At 51.7% G+C, this 13,686-nt stretch overlaps 1 protein-coding gene across 2 annotated transcripts in view; it reads right to left on the bottom strand.

The window, feature by feature from the left end:
* LOC119450498 (regulating synaptic membrane exocytosis protein 1) overlaps positions 1–13,686 on the bottom strand; it is a 130,010-nt gene that overhangs the window by 4,449 nt on the left and 111,875 nt on the right. For both annotated transcript variants that reach the window (XM_037713973.2, XM_037713972.2), the window contains exons 14-19: positions 12,850–12,994; positions 10,637–10,913; positions 9,573–9,802; positions 7,025–7,364; positions 4,745–4,950; positions 356–727 (exon numbers count right to left, since the gene is read on the bottom strand). In XM_037713973.2, coding sequence (XP_037569901.1) covers positions 356–727; positions 4,745–4,950; positions 7,025–7,364; positions 9,573–9,802; positions 10,637–10,913; positions 12,850–12,994 — 1,570 coding nt within the window. The remainder of the gene's footprint in view (positions 1–355; positions 728–4,744; positions 4,951–7,024; positions 7,365–9,572; positions 9,803–10,636; positions 10,914–12,849; positions 12,995–13,686) is intronic.

Below are 13,686 nucleotides of genomic sequence, written 5' to 3'. Positions count from 1 at the left end.
TCACATTCGTTACACTGTTATTTTGAATGCAAAAGGTCTCTCGCTTCTCCCTGTGAGCAACCAATCCCCCTCTCCCATTTTGTACACGAGTTGTAGAAATCGGCGTTTGCTAGCTGACTGAGGTTACCAGCGGTGTACATAGCCACACCTCGTTATAATGAAATCGCATCTCTCACGGAAATATCTTCGTTATATCCGATATCCGTTATAACCATATCATCGTTACACGCTGACATCGACGAGAAATATTTTAGGTTTACTTCGTTATATCAGGAAATTCGTCATATCCGATTACTTGTTACGTGTTCGTTATACCGAGGTTGGACTACATATTGCGACTGGTGAGTGGACCCACCTGGCAGCATTTTGGCGCCGGGCTTGGGCTGCAGTCCCTTGGCGCGTATGACCTCGACTTCGAGGTGAGTGCGCCGGTCGCATAGGGAGACTTGCAACTCGCCCAGGATGGGTGAGGCGAGTGCCTGGCGGCCTACCAGCTGGCCGGGCCCCAGCTTGTCGACGAACTTGGCGAACTCGCCGCCGTCGGCTGTGAGCCTGAGCGAAGGCAGCCACGTGGCGCTGTCTCCGCTCAAGCTCCCTTCCCCGTCGGACGATACGCTGCTGGCCTGCCGCACCAGGTGGCGCACCTCCTCGGGCGCCACTTCCTCGCTGCGGTGCACGCTGAAGGTCGACGACCGCTTCTTGCGAAAGCCCAGCCGCTTCTTCTGACCTACGTGGACCAATTGGAAGGACGCTTGCACGTCTCGCGGTAAACTCATGTCCGCGTCTTTGGGCGCTCCGACGCGCCTGCTTGCCTCTGCGCTTCGCTCCGCTGGGTGAAGGAAAACGGGTTCCGAAAGAAGAGGCTTAATTTATATGCGTATAGGACTTTCATGGCCTTGTATTTAATTTAAATGTGCTTGCTTTAGGTGGGCTTGTATTTCCTTTAAACGTGTTTGCGCGTTTATGCTGCAAGCGCCAACATTACGCTATACCTGAGGGGCAAACATCGATCTCGGCCCGCGGCATCACCGGCGTTTTCCGTGCCGCGCACGTGACACCTGTCTTTAGCGTGGTTACGATGTGAATGAATTCTGAACCGAAACCAAGATCTGATTATGAGGCACGCCGTAGTGGGGGACTCCGGATTAATTTCGACCACCTGGGGTTATTTGACGTGCACCCAATGCACGGGACACGGGCGTTTTTGCATTTCTCCCCCATCTAAATGCGGCCGCCGCGGCCGGGGTTTGATCCCGCGACCTCGTGCTGGGCAGCGCAACGCCAATCACTAAGCCTGCACGGCGAGTGTGGTTACGATGTACTGGAACGTTAATTCTATTGCGGTTCCTTGCAAGCGAGAGTTCTTGCATCAGGGCGACTCTTAAGAGGAGCGCGTATGGCACACTCATTTACACTTTGATGTGCCAGTCATTGCGGCTGTACGAAGGCAAAAGAACATGTTGCACAAAATTGCAATACATGGTTGGCGAAGGCTTAGCTCATCGTGCCTATCACAGGGCCCGTCATCAGGTTTGGGCATTTTAAGCAGGCAAGCGCAGCGTATAATCACGCGCTCACGACCGTGTCTGCAAAGTATTACAGCGCTGCGCGCCGCGAAAGACAGCTGAAATTTCAAACCAAATGTAGTGCGCCCTCCCTCTCGATGAAGCTTCGCTCCCGGCTAAAGAGTGAAAGTCACACGAACTAATGTCTTACGTCAAACGCAGTGCTAGCAACCTCACTCACCATGACACGTGACTTCGGTTATTCATTTAATGCGGAATGCGCATGTTGCAACTGAAAACGCGCAGCACAGTAAGAAGGGAAGACAAGAAAAAAAAATGACTCCATCTCCCGCTAAAGGGAACCATGTGTGGATGCGAAGCAGCGGGGAGATGGTTCCGCGGCAGCGGCCCGAGCGCTCATCGCGGCGCTGCACAAGAGAGAGAAACAGGCGCGCGCGCTCCGTCATTTTCATACCGCGGAACTACCGGGGCGCCCCCAGCGGAGTATGCAGCTGTCGCACCACCTGTCGAGCGCGCCGCTCCGGATTCCTGGAGAGAAAGGGGGAGCGTAGGAGAGGAAAGAGATGGGGAGGGGACGCGCCTGCGCTGTGGGGGTGTGGCACGCGGGCGCCGCTCCGTAGAGTATTCCTAGAGGAGAGAAAGGGGGCAGCGTAGGAGAGGAGAGAGGGGGGAGGGGACGCGCTGCGCTGTGGCACGCGGGCGCCGCTCCGTACAGGATTCCTAGAGGAGAGAAAGGGGGAGGGGAGCGTAGGAGAGGAGAGAGAGGGGGAGGGGACGCGCATGCGCTGTGGGGGTGTGGGACGCGGGACAACAGACAGAGCCGCCGGCAAGAAATGCTTCGCATTTAAAAGCGGGCAAGTTTGCACTCGGTCGTGCAAAACTTCACAGCAAAAGTGTCAATCCTCAAGTCTTACTGGCTGCTACTGCTAGCTATTAACTTGGTTGCTGCTTGGTCTTAACGTGGTTTAACTTAACTAGGCATGTAGGGGGGGTATTCTCGAGCGATCATTTTCGGAGGAACCTTCCCTTTCGCGACTTTTCGCGTGACTAGCGCTGGACGCGTCGCCGCCTACGGGTTACAGTGTTCCTGGTAGAGCACTGCATGGGCCGATTTTTTCAGCCCGAGCCCGGCCCGGGCCCGTTTTTACGTTGGGCGGCCCGCCCGAGCCCGATCAAAACTTTTATGGCGAGACCCGGGCCCGGCCCGGGCCCGGAAATAATCTACGTTACCCGCCCGGCCCGACCCGCCACCCCTTTACCTTAAGCCCGAGCCCGGCTCGAAACTGGCCCGAGACCGAAAAATACATGTTTTTCAGAGTTGAGACGCCCGAGAATAACTCGCTGCACGTTACATGCACACCACCAGAAAGCCCGAGCCCGGCCCGGGCCCGCGTCAAAAAACCTGAGCCCGGCCCGGGCCCGGGTCAAAAAGCACACGCCGTGCCCGAGCCCGGCCCGAGCCCGTGAAAAAACTGCTCTACCCGGCCCGGCCCGGCCCGCGGGCCGGGCCGGGCCCGGGCTTTCGGGTAAGCCCGAGCCCGTGCAGTGCTCTAGTTCCTGGCATGCCACAAACGCAGGCAGGCAGGCAGGCAGGCAGGCGCCGAGTCTATGTTGGGCGAAGCAAGCGCGCACCTGCGCCGGTGGTTACTATAGGCTACGCGAGGTGACGTCATCGCTACTATTTCGGCGCATTCGCGGCTAGGCAATGCAGGCGGCGTCGGCAGCAGCTCTGCGCGTTGCCTGGTTGGTGTGCTACAATTCGTTTCTCTATCTCGATCTCATTTTCTCTTTCCCTCTCCTGAGCATTGCGCGCGCCGTGTGCATGCTCTCCTTCCCTCTCCTTAACGTCCCATATCAAGGCAACATGTGCACGACACGGAGAGGCGAGTAAGGTGCTTGCTAGGCAACGCAGTGACGTGATAGCTCGTCGAAGTTTTGCGACAGCAGGCGCCACTTTTTACAGTTAGCGAGAACAGCTTCGCTGTTTAAAGTGGACATCACGCGGCACTTCATTGAGTTTTACATTACAAAGCAACACTTGTGTTTCTTTATCGTACACGTAAACCTTACAACATGTATAAACAAATTATTTCTGTGAAACTTGAAACCGATACTGAAGCAGCGCTCACGCAGTGTTCCCCCTGAAGACATTTTTCTGCTTTTTGCGTAATATCTCTGGTCATTCGGATAAGCTTCTTAGGGTGGCACACTTTTCAAAAAATGGGATGACAATTAACCGCAGTCGGTGCAGGAAATACCGAGGTTCCCTTGGATATACCTTTATAACGTTATAATTATAATTGATTATAATATACACGTTGGCATAGAATGGTTACTTATTTAGAAGTTATTAAAGCGAAGCTTTCTATGTCTCACTGATTCGTCCGTGAGCGCCGAAAACGCACTGCTGGAAAGCCAACTTACACAATGGAACTATCAGCGCATCTGCGCGCACAATCGTAGAACACTACAGTTTACATTCGCAGTTGTACCGATAAGAACAATGGGAACTGCAACGCCACGCTACCCAGACGAACTGTATATATCTGCATTGCATTACGCGCGTCACGCAATGCATTCCCGGCCGTCGCCATGGGTAGGCCGCGGATGTAGCGCACGGCAGAAGAAGAGGCTGCCGTACGCGAACGTAAGCGCGATCGCGATCGTGCCCGTAAGGCCGATCCCGTGTATCGGCAACGGCAGAGCCTCTGACCGTCTACCAGAGCGATCACAAGGCAATACTGTGTAAGTGTAGAGTCGTCCGTGAAAGTGTGAGTGTGTGCGTGTAATCAACGGCTACACGATCTAAAATAAAGGCTATGCAACTTAACGAAATGTGTCTTCATTCAATTTCAACGTTCAACAAATACAATCCTAAACAAGCAGTCAAATGACATATGCATTGCATCGGGTCGCTCAGCATTTCTTGGGTTCGTTGCGTATATAGTCGTTGGCTTTGGACTTTGATTCAGTTTGCATGGGTGAAAGCTTCGCGTTCAACCATCTTTCTTTAAGAAAGGGCCTTTGATTTTTTTATTCATTCATTCGTTTGAATAGGATTCGAATACAGACGTTGGTATAGAATTGTAGAATGGTTATTTATGGGCGTTGCAACTGACAGGTTCGCGAAGTCTACCGTTCAGCAATGCCTTGATACTTTGGAACACGGCATCGAAGTAAGGTCGTGTATAAGCGGACAGTGCTTAGCGTGTACTCACTGGGCGGAAGGCGAACATTCGCGCTGAGCAGCCGGTCGGCGGCCTTTTCCGTGAGCGAGCCGACAGCCGTGTCCGAGAGGCTGCCGTCCACTTTCTCGATGCTGGTGGCTTCCTCTTCACTGTGGGTGCGGCCCAGCGTCGCGCCGCTGGGCGCTGCACGAACCGGGTGCACGGGCCCGTAGCTTTGCATGCGCGTCGTGAACTCGCTGCGAACGAAGCAGTGGGTGTGGGGAGAGAAATCGCCAGTCAGCACCACTCACACCCACGCGCAGGAAAAGGGACTTTAAAAGTCACAGTTTCGCCCGAAGGGCGAAGCATCGATTGCGACAGCAAATTAGTAGACAGCTATACGAAGTAAGGATAGTAGTTGTATCGGCCATATAAACTTTGAAACATTCGCTTACTAACTGAATTAACAAGCATGGTGTCAGCGCGCACAGGCAAACATAAACACATCACACTCGACGAACGCGGACACTCTTTGTCAAAACGCTGACGTGAGCAAGCGCGGTTGCAGCAGCGAGCGAAGTGTGTCTATCGCTTCAACGCAAACTGAGCGGCGAGAAGACAGCACGCACAAAAATATGATCCGTCTGCCGATCACTTTCAAGATAAGGCGCGTGCGACCGCGCGTGGCCGCGCAATTTACGCAGTTGCTGGCGGAATGGAAGCCACCCCCCTCCCTCCCGCGCTGCCTCCTCGCTTTCCTCCCTTTCGCGCGTGAGATTGAGCCGCGATTGTCAGTTCCCCTTGCGCCCGGTCGCGAAATACGCAGTTGCTGCTTTAGTTGGTACTGGAGCACAACGCCCCCTCCCATGCCCCCAAGGCCTCTCGCGCGACGGAAGACGGCACGTTTGCTCTCCGCTTCCCTCCCTCGCGCGCCAGATCGAGCAGTGATTGCCGGCTCCCCTCGCGTGCTTTCACTCGCACGTACAGGACACGGCGCGCAGCGACGGGCTCTTGGACTTTATACGGAACATCACGGCGATGGTGACGGCAAAGATGCGTCTGGAGTGTCGATCGCAATAAAACAGCGCCGTCGTCTGGCGGGTAATCGACCGGTCCGTACACTAAAGCAATGCGGTCCGTTCAGGTAATTAAGACCTTTCCATCGGTGCGAGGGAAGAGCCAACTTTGGACTGTTGCACATAGGTGTAATGCACTCGCGCTACCGCTGTCGCTATACTCGATTTAGCGCAGACGCGGTTGTTTTTGAGGACTCTCGCAGACTTCCGTTGCACGGAAACTACGTCAACGCGTGACACGGCTCAACACAGGACAGCCCACATACATTGTGTCTGCATACAGGTATATATAGCCATCTGCACAACCGCATCAGATGCGCCGTTCTCCGGCTCTGTTCTCCACAATATGACGCATCGGAACAGCAAACGCTACCTAAATATCTTTACTGCAACAAATATGCGCCGCAAGGCGCATCATTTCTTCAATGAACAGAATTGATTTCTTTGGTTCTATCGCCCTTTTCGTACTCGGACTTTCTCCGCTATGGTCGAAAGTCAACCAGCATAGAGACGCACGTGTTGTCTCGCGAGAACTTGGTTGTTTGTTTGTGGTGTGCCGAAAGTTGTTTGGGGTGAAGCTAGCCATAAGTGATATTTGGACTTGTCTCACTAGCTTTAGTACTAAGTAGCAGTGTCATAGTCATATTTTTTTCGGAAGGGGGGGGGGGGGGGCATGTGCCCGTTAGAGATGAACAACGTGCGGAACTTTCGCGTCTGGGAGCGTAGACTTGCTTTGCAAAACGTTGCCGAAGTAGATTCACCGCACCTCAAAGGACTGTGACTCACCGACATGGGGGCAGCCTCTTAAGCGCGACAATGGTTTTGAGTGGGCACGGAACATATATATATATATATATATATATATATATATATATATATATATATATGCACGAAAGAAGGGACACCGAGGGGCTCTATTTTTTAAATCATGACCCTATAAAGCCACACACACACGCACGCGCCGCAAACACACACGCGCGCACGCACGCACGCACGCACGCACGCACGCACGCACGCACGCGCGCGCGATAGGCTGACGGTTCATACATTCAACTGGGTCACCGGAAAGCTAGTCGCCTACCGCGTTCCTGCTCTAGTCACTGTGGGCTTTTACAAGATGAGAACATCGTCTCAACAACGGAACGTCACGACTTCAAGCTACGGTATGGTTAGTTTATTTAGGAGGCGTTTTATTTCATCTAGAGGCGCCCCGTTAACGGCGAGGAGGAAGCGGGCGCGCAGGCACGGCGCTCACCTGAGCGTCCTGCTACTCCTGGGGCGCTCGGACTGCGTGGAGAAGGCACTGGTGACGGAGAACTTGGACACGGAGCTGGTTTCCGAGCCGTCGCTCTCGCCGGCGGCGCCGCCCTCGGCGCCCCCCTCGGGGCTGAGCATGGAACCGCCCAGGCCCAGGCCGGCGGCCAGCCGGCTGCCGCCGCCCCGGTGGTGGTGCGAGGGACCGCGACCCCTCTGCATGGCGGGGCCCCCCGGGGGCAGGGCAGGACCACCCCGGTGGTGGTGGTGCGCGTGCTCCAGCGCCTGGTGGTGTCGCAGGCTCACCTCGCTGTCCGAGTACATGCCTACCGGCGTCATCGCTGCGAAGGGCGTCGCGGCTACATAAGGGCCGGAAGGGCCGATGCGCGTATATATATATATATATATATATATATATATATATATATATATATATATATCATCATCTGCCTATTTTCATGTCCAGTGCAGGTCCAGGCCTCTCCCTGTGATCTCAAATTACCCCTGTATTGTGCTAGCTGATTCCAACTAAGGCCTGCAAATTTCCTAACTTCATCACCCCACCTAGTTGTATGCCGTCCTCGACTGCGCTTCCCTTCTCTTGGTACACATTCTGTAACTCTAATGGTCCACCTACGCCATTCATCCTACGCATTACATGGCCTGCCCAGCTCCATATTTTTTCTCTTAATGTCAATCGGAATACTGGCTATCCCCGTTTGCTCTCTCATCCGCACCACTCGCTTCCTGTCTCTTAACGTTAGGCCTAACATTTTTCGTTCCATCGCTCTTTCTGCGGTCTTTAACTTGTTCTCGAGCTTCTTTGTCAACCTCCAAGTTTCTGCCCCATATGTATATATATAGCACGTCGTATACTAGCATATCGCAGAATGCTGCACACCAATGGTCGTTGAGCGCGTCTTCAAACGCCACAAGGCCCGTTCACGCAAAGAAACATCACCATGCTGCTGCGCGGAGCCCGTTATCTGCCTGGGAAAACACTCGGTGGTAATTAGCTGACGTGAAAATAAGCCGTGAGTAGCATTGACAGCTCATGTGACACTGGTAGCAATGTCGCAGGAGCAGCCTCACTGGTCCTTGCAGGTACACTAAGCTTGCGCGACGCAAAGAACGAAAGCTCAGTTTGGAAAATTCCAAATGCGTTCAAGGTATACGTATCATGTTTGTTACGCCAGTGGTAGAAGGGATGTTTTTGTTTTGGAAGTGACATTATTAGTGGCTACGCAAAGCTCCGCTGTAGCTTTGCATCCAAGAAGAGCTGCCGATGCGACTTTTTTTGGAACGAAATCTGCGTCTTGTACATATGTGCAATGTTGTGTCAGGGATCCTCCATGCTTTCACTGTTTTAATGAAGACTGCTTTAATGAAGACCACCTGGGTGTAGGAAGCATGATTTCGACTAATTTTAAAATCTGCCTACAAGACAAAAATTGTAAAAACGAGAAAAAGAAAAGAGAAAGAACAAAGGGATATATATATATATATATATATATATATATAGATAGATAGATAGATAGATAGATAGATGGATAGATAGATAGATTACGTGGGAACCCTCGCGCGCCAAGAGGGTTGTTCGGCCCGCAAGGTGAACTTCTCGCGGCTACTACCGCGGTTTACATACACGAAGTGACACTGCCAGCGACACTGAACAATCTCGCCGACCTCGCGCGGGGATGCTATTCTGGACTACGATGTTTCTGGGCAGTTCTGGACATTGTAAAATTCGGCCTTATTGTCGAATTCGTCATGTTATCAGCTCTGATTGGCCCAGAGGGCTGCATGGCCTCTCTGATTAGTTAAAAATACTGACACTACAGAATTTGACAATATGGCGGTCTTCGGCAGTACCCAGAATAGGTGGTGCCCGAAACCGGACCTCTGTGACGTGTCTCCGGCACCCGCAATCGCTTCCGTCACATGAAGACAGCAAAAGCATGGCCTTCGAGATCTGTGTTTGTTACCCAGAGGTAGCCGTCGTTGGGGCGTGGATTTGGGCACCACTTATAGCACCCCGGGTCTTTTTGGTCACAAGTGAGCGGTACGAGCTGAAGTATCCGCCGCCGCTTAAGTTTCCGCTTCTTCAAGAACATGCGTAATTATCCACATTTTCGACGCAAACACTTGTAATTCGGGTTTGTAGTTGGTACGGCGACATTGTAAGACAGGTAAAGCGCAAAAAACACGGGCAGTGAAAAGAATGAGGACTCACAGAGCGCTACCTGTAACCTGCTTTAAAACCTTCACCTCTCGTACCCCAATGCAAACTCTCATTCTCCAAACCCCTTGTTGCCAAGTGCATTCTCTGCAAGGGGTATCTCAGGGATGATATCTATAGCTAGCTGGCTTTTGCCAATGTATTAGTTGCAAACGTTAGTAATGCTTTTCGAGTGCATATGTTGTTTTCTTCTATTGTCGAGTATGGCTTGCGGCAACCGCATTGGTCGGCGTGCCGAGGCGCATCGCCGTTGGCACACCCGTATCCCTACTCTACAGACAAAAGCAATCACATATGACGATGCCCTTACTGCCGGATCGGCGCTGCTTGATCTGGAGCTTGAGCTGTCGGGCGCGTTCCTCCATGTCGAGGGTCATCTGGTCCCGGCTGGTACCGGGCGCCCTACGCGCACCGGGAGGTGGTACCTGGGGCAGGTGGCGCTTCTTAGGCGTGGGCGTGCCCGTCGGCGTGCCGCCCAGGGAGTGGGACACCCGGCTACCCATGCCGGGCATGCGGTCGTCGTGCGGAGGCAACCGGGGCCTGTGGCAGCACAACAGGAACATTCGAATTACATTAATCATCATCATCACCATAGCTAGCATTTAGGAGGGGGAGGGGGCAGGTCGTACTTTTGCGCAGAGCAAGGCTACGTTTGGCGGTCGCTAACTTATTACAATTGTACATTGCACCCAGACGAATGAGTTACGGATATATGTATCACTGCAATAAGTCTATGCAATAATTCTATGGAAGGTCAGGTCAGTTGTATAAACTGTACGTAGGTGTTCAAATTTCTAGAAGATTGCAGGGTTAGATGTGGCGGTTGGTGTGGAGTTTTGGCGCTTAAATGCTTTCGTCAATCTGTTCGTGTGGTTCTGCTTTTACATACGTACTTACGCGTGTGTTTTCCGAGGCCTAAGAAGGACATTTGTCCTGCAACAAAATGTCCATCGAGCGTCACCATCCTATAGCATCTGGTCGATCTCCGAGGTGTTCACGCCGTATCAGTTCGTTCAAGTTGTTTATGCACGCATAGTTAGTAATTACCACTTATATGATATTTAGGCAACTTAACTTAGAGTCACATGTCAATGTCATTTTCTCCGGAAGAAGGTCGGAATGAAGCAATTAAAGAACATTTAGCACCTCGCTAGTGCTGCCGTGCACACTATAACAGTGCTTTTCATAACTCCTCTGTCCATCTATACAGTGCACCCGGAATCGGTCTTGCTTTTACGCTCAGTTAAATGGTAGCCAGGAACTATATATGCAGCTGCACTTCTTATGTTATGCTAACAGTGAGTACACACACGTTCAGGAAATGGAAAAGCGCGCATGTATAGTACTTGTGATTGGCTGATATGCGACGCGCACCTCATGTCCGGCGGCGACAGCGACCTGGAGCTGGACTGCATGAGCCGGCCGCCCATGGGTCCGGAGCCCAGCGACCGGGAAGGCACTCGGTACAGCGACTGCGGCTGCTGCTCCCTGCCTCCTCCTCCGTCGGGAAGCACCACGGAGCCTGACCGGTGGCGCCGGTGAGGCATGTCCCGGCGTGTGGGCCGCTCGCCGAACTCCTCTTCCAGCGGGGGGCTGCCGCAGCCGCTGCCTGCCGACGCCGACAGGCTCGGGCCCTCCAGGCTGCGACGGTCTGCGCGACGACGAAGGAAATATTGAAGTCTGCTCAGCTGACTTGACATGGCTTTGGCGTATCTGGGGTCTGGGTATCTTGTAAATACTGAAACACACACACACACACATACAAACACACACACACACACACACACACACACACACACACACACACACACACACACACACACACACCACACACACACACACACACACACACACACACACACACACACACACACACACACACACACACACACACACACACACACACACACACACACACACACACATACACACACACACACACACACACACGCACACACACACACACGCACGCACACACACACACACACACACACACACACGCACGGGCACACACACACACACACGCGCACGCACGCACACACACACACACACACACACACACACACACACACACACACACACACACACACACACACACACACACACACACACACACGCACACACGCACACGCACACTTACACACGCGCACACACACACACACACACACACACACACACACACACACACACACACACACACACACACACACACACACACACACACACACACACACACACACACACACACACACACACACACACGCGCGCGCGCGCAAACACACAAAAAGGCCCTTTCGTTCCTCCAAAGCGTCCTAGCGAGTCGCAAATGATATTACAATGTAGGTCTCAACGAGATAAAAAGCGAGGATTAGTCGCAGCGAAGGTAAAATAAGGGTACCGGCGTAATTAGAGCAAATATAGTCGGAAATTCACCACATTGCACTAAACGCCTGTAAAGGATGCACCGCCGTAGACAGATACTTGTTGAGGCAAAGCCACCGTACGCCACAGTTTTGTGGAAGGAAGCAGGTTCGCTTGGACTACGCATGGCTTGCGCGGGGAAACGGTGCCTGAAAGGCGGCTTCGCCGGTGCCCACAAGAAGGAAGAATTAGTTGATTAGTTGTAGAGTAAGTAAAATTTACGGTACGGGCGTAATTAGCGCCATTATAGTAAAAAATGAACCACATTACACCACAAACTGCGATATTTCCGTAATCGGCCCACCTGTCTCCTTGCCCAAAAGAAGTATCGACGCTAAAGAAGACAATGCCGACGTAATTTCGCAAGAAATATGGTACGAATAAGATACGAAATGTGTGAATAATTATCACGAAAAAGAGACAAAGACACATAATAGAGAGGTATAATCAACATTTACTCAATGAATTATTTGAGCCACTATGTACATCGACCTTGTCTTCTTTAACGTCGACACTTGCTGGCCCCTTTCTTTTTGATTTCCTTTTGTTTTTAAGGGGGGGGGGGGGCTCGGAATTTCCGGTTTAATACAGTGGATCTTAATTTAGAATACTTAGAGAGAAAAAGGGAATATGAATGTATGAAGGTAAGAGCGCCACCCCGTTGACATGGCTGCAAACTCCAATAAGGAAGAAATTTCGATATTCGTGATCGTCCCGTAACAGCGCCTAAAACAAGGGACGAATATAAAAGAGACCTATACGGTTGAAGTCAGCGCTGTGCATCTATTCTATGTTCGTCTCTTGTTCTACGCGCTGTTATTAGATTATTACCGTTTATTGGAAAAGAAAGCGTGCCGATATACACACTTCATCAGGCTTCGAGGAAAGTAGTTTACGCAATGTTCGAGCCCTTATAGTTGCTTTATTACAAGACGTGATCAGTGACTACGATTTTGATACCCTAGGTTAAGTGCTCTTCCCGCATGGTATAGTGGCATATGCCATCTTGTGCGCGCTTTTCACTGTCACATTTCTTTCTCGCGCTGGTTAAACATGATGCTGCGTTTTAAAACGTCTTGAGCACACAGCAGAGTGTACCTTCGTAGGCACACGCTCACGCGCCCGTGGGCGCCGAAAAAGGAAAAGTAAGGCGAGGCGTGACGTACCTCTGAGGATGGGGATGGCGTCGTCGTAGTCAATTTCGGACAGGTCGCTGTCGGAGAGCCTTGATATCGTAGATGGCGGTGAGAGGCGATCTGATGACGTCACTGAGCTCGTACCTTCCGTATCCAGGTACATGTTGCGATTTTTCTGCCGGAAGAAGTACAGAAGATCGCAAACGCACTTTTAGTTCGTTTCAGGCATATGACACTATAGGACGTTACAGCTAAACGTAGGTTTAATGTTACGATCGCGAGATCTCGTGTTTGTAGCGAATGACAAGGGTAAATTTTCATGCCAAGAATCAGTGTCGTCTGCTTTCTTGAAGCAAACGCACCGATCTTTCAACGAGAAATTTTACCTGCTTCGTCGAAGCAGACGCACCGATTGAAGTTCATTCGGCGTTAACAGTGCGCAGCCAATAAAAGTTTGCACAACTTTGTGCGCACAACTTTTGCATGAGTGCGTACTTGACGCATCAATTGCAATGATGAAACGGATTCCGAAGTGATCAGGATGTGCACTATGCATAATAACCACGAAAAGAGAAAGTTTTCAACACTCAATTAGAGCCCTAAGGACTTTTTCCCAGCATGTCAGATCTATAAATGTGCAAAAGTTGACCATGTTTTGGGAGCGCAACACTGTTTCAGGTGCTTTTATGCTTGCCGTCGCTCAGTGTCGAAGAGCTGAAATTCGGGCTAGTTGGCTATTCATGATCGTCAAATAACAGCGCGTAATAGAGACGGGACGAACGTAGAAGAGACATAGGCAGCGCTGTACGTCTCTTGTACGTTCGTGTCTTGTTTTTTTACGCGCTGTTATTTGACGATCAGTGTCAA

The sequence above is a fragment of the Dermacentor silvarum genome, chromosome 4 (genome assembly GCF_013339745.2).
Source record: "Dermacentor silvarum isolate Dsil-2018 chromosome 4, BIME_Dsil_1.4, whole genome shotgun sequence".
Classification (NCBI taxonomy): domain Eukaryota; kingdom Metazoa; phylum Arthropoda; class Arachnida; order Ixodida; family Ixodidae; genus Dermacentor; species Dermacentor silvarum.
Note: the sequence above shows the minus strand (reverse complement) of the source record. Positions and strands in the feature narration are given on the sequence as shown.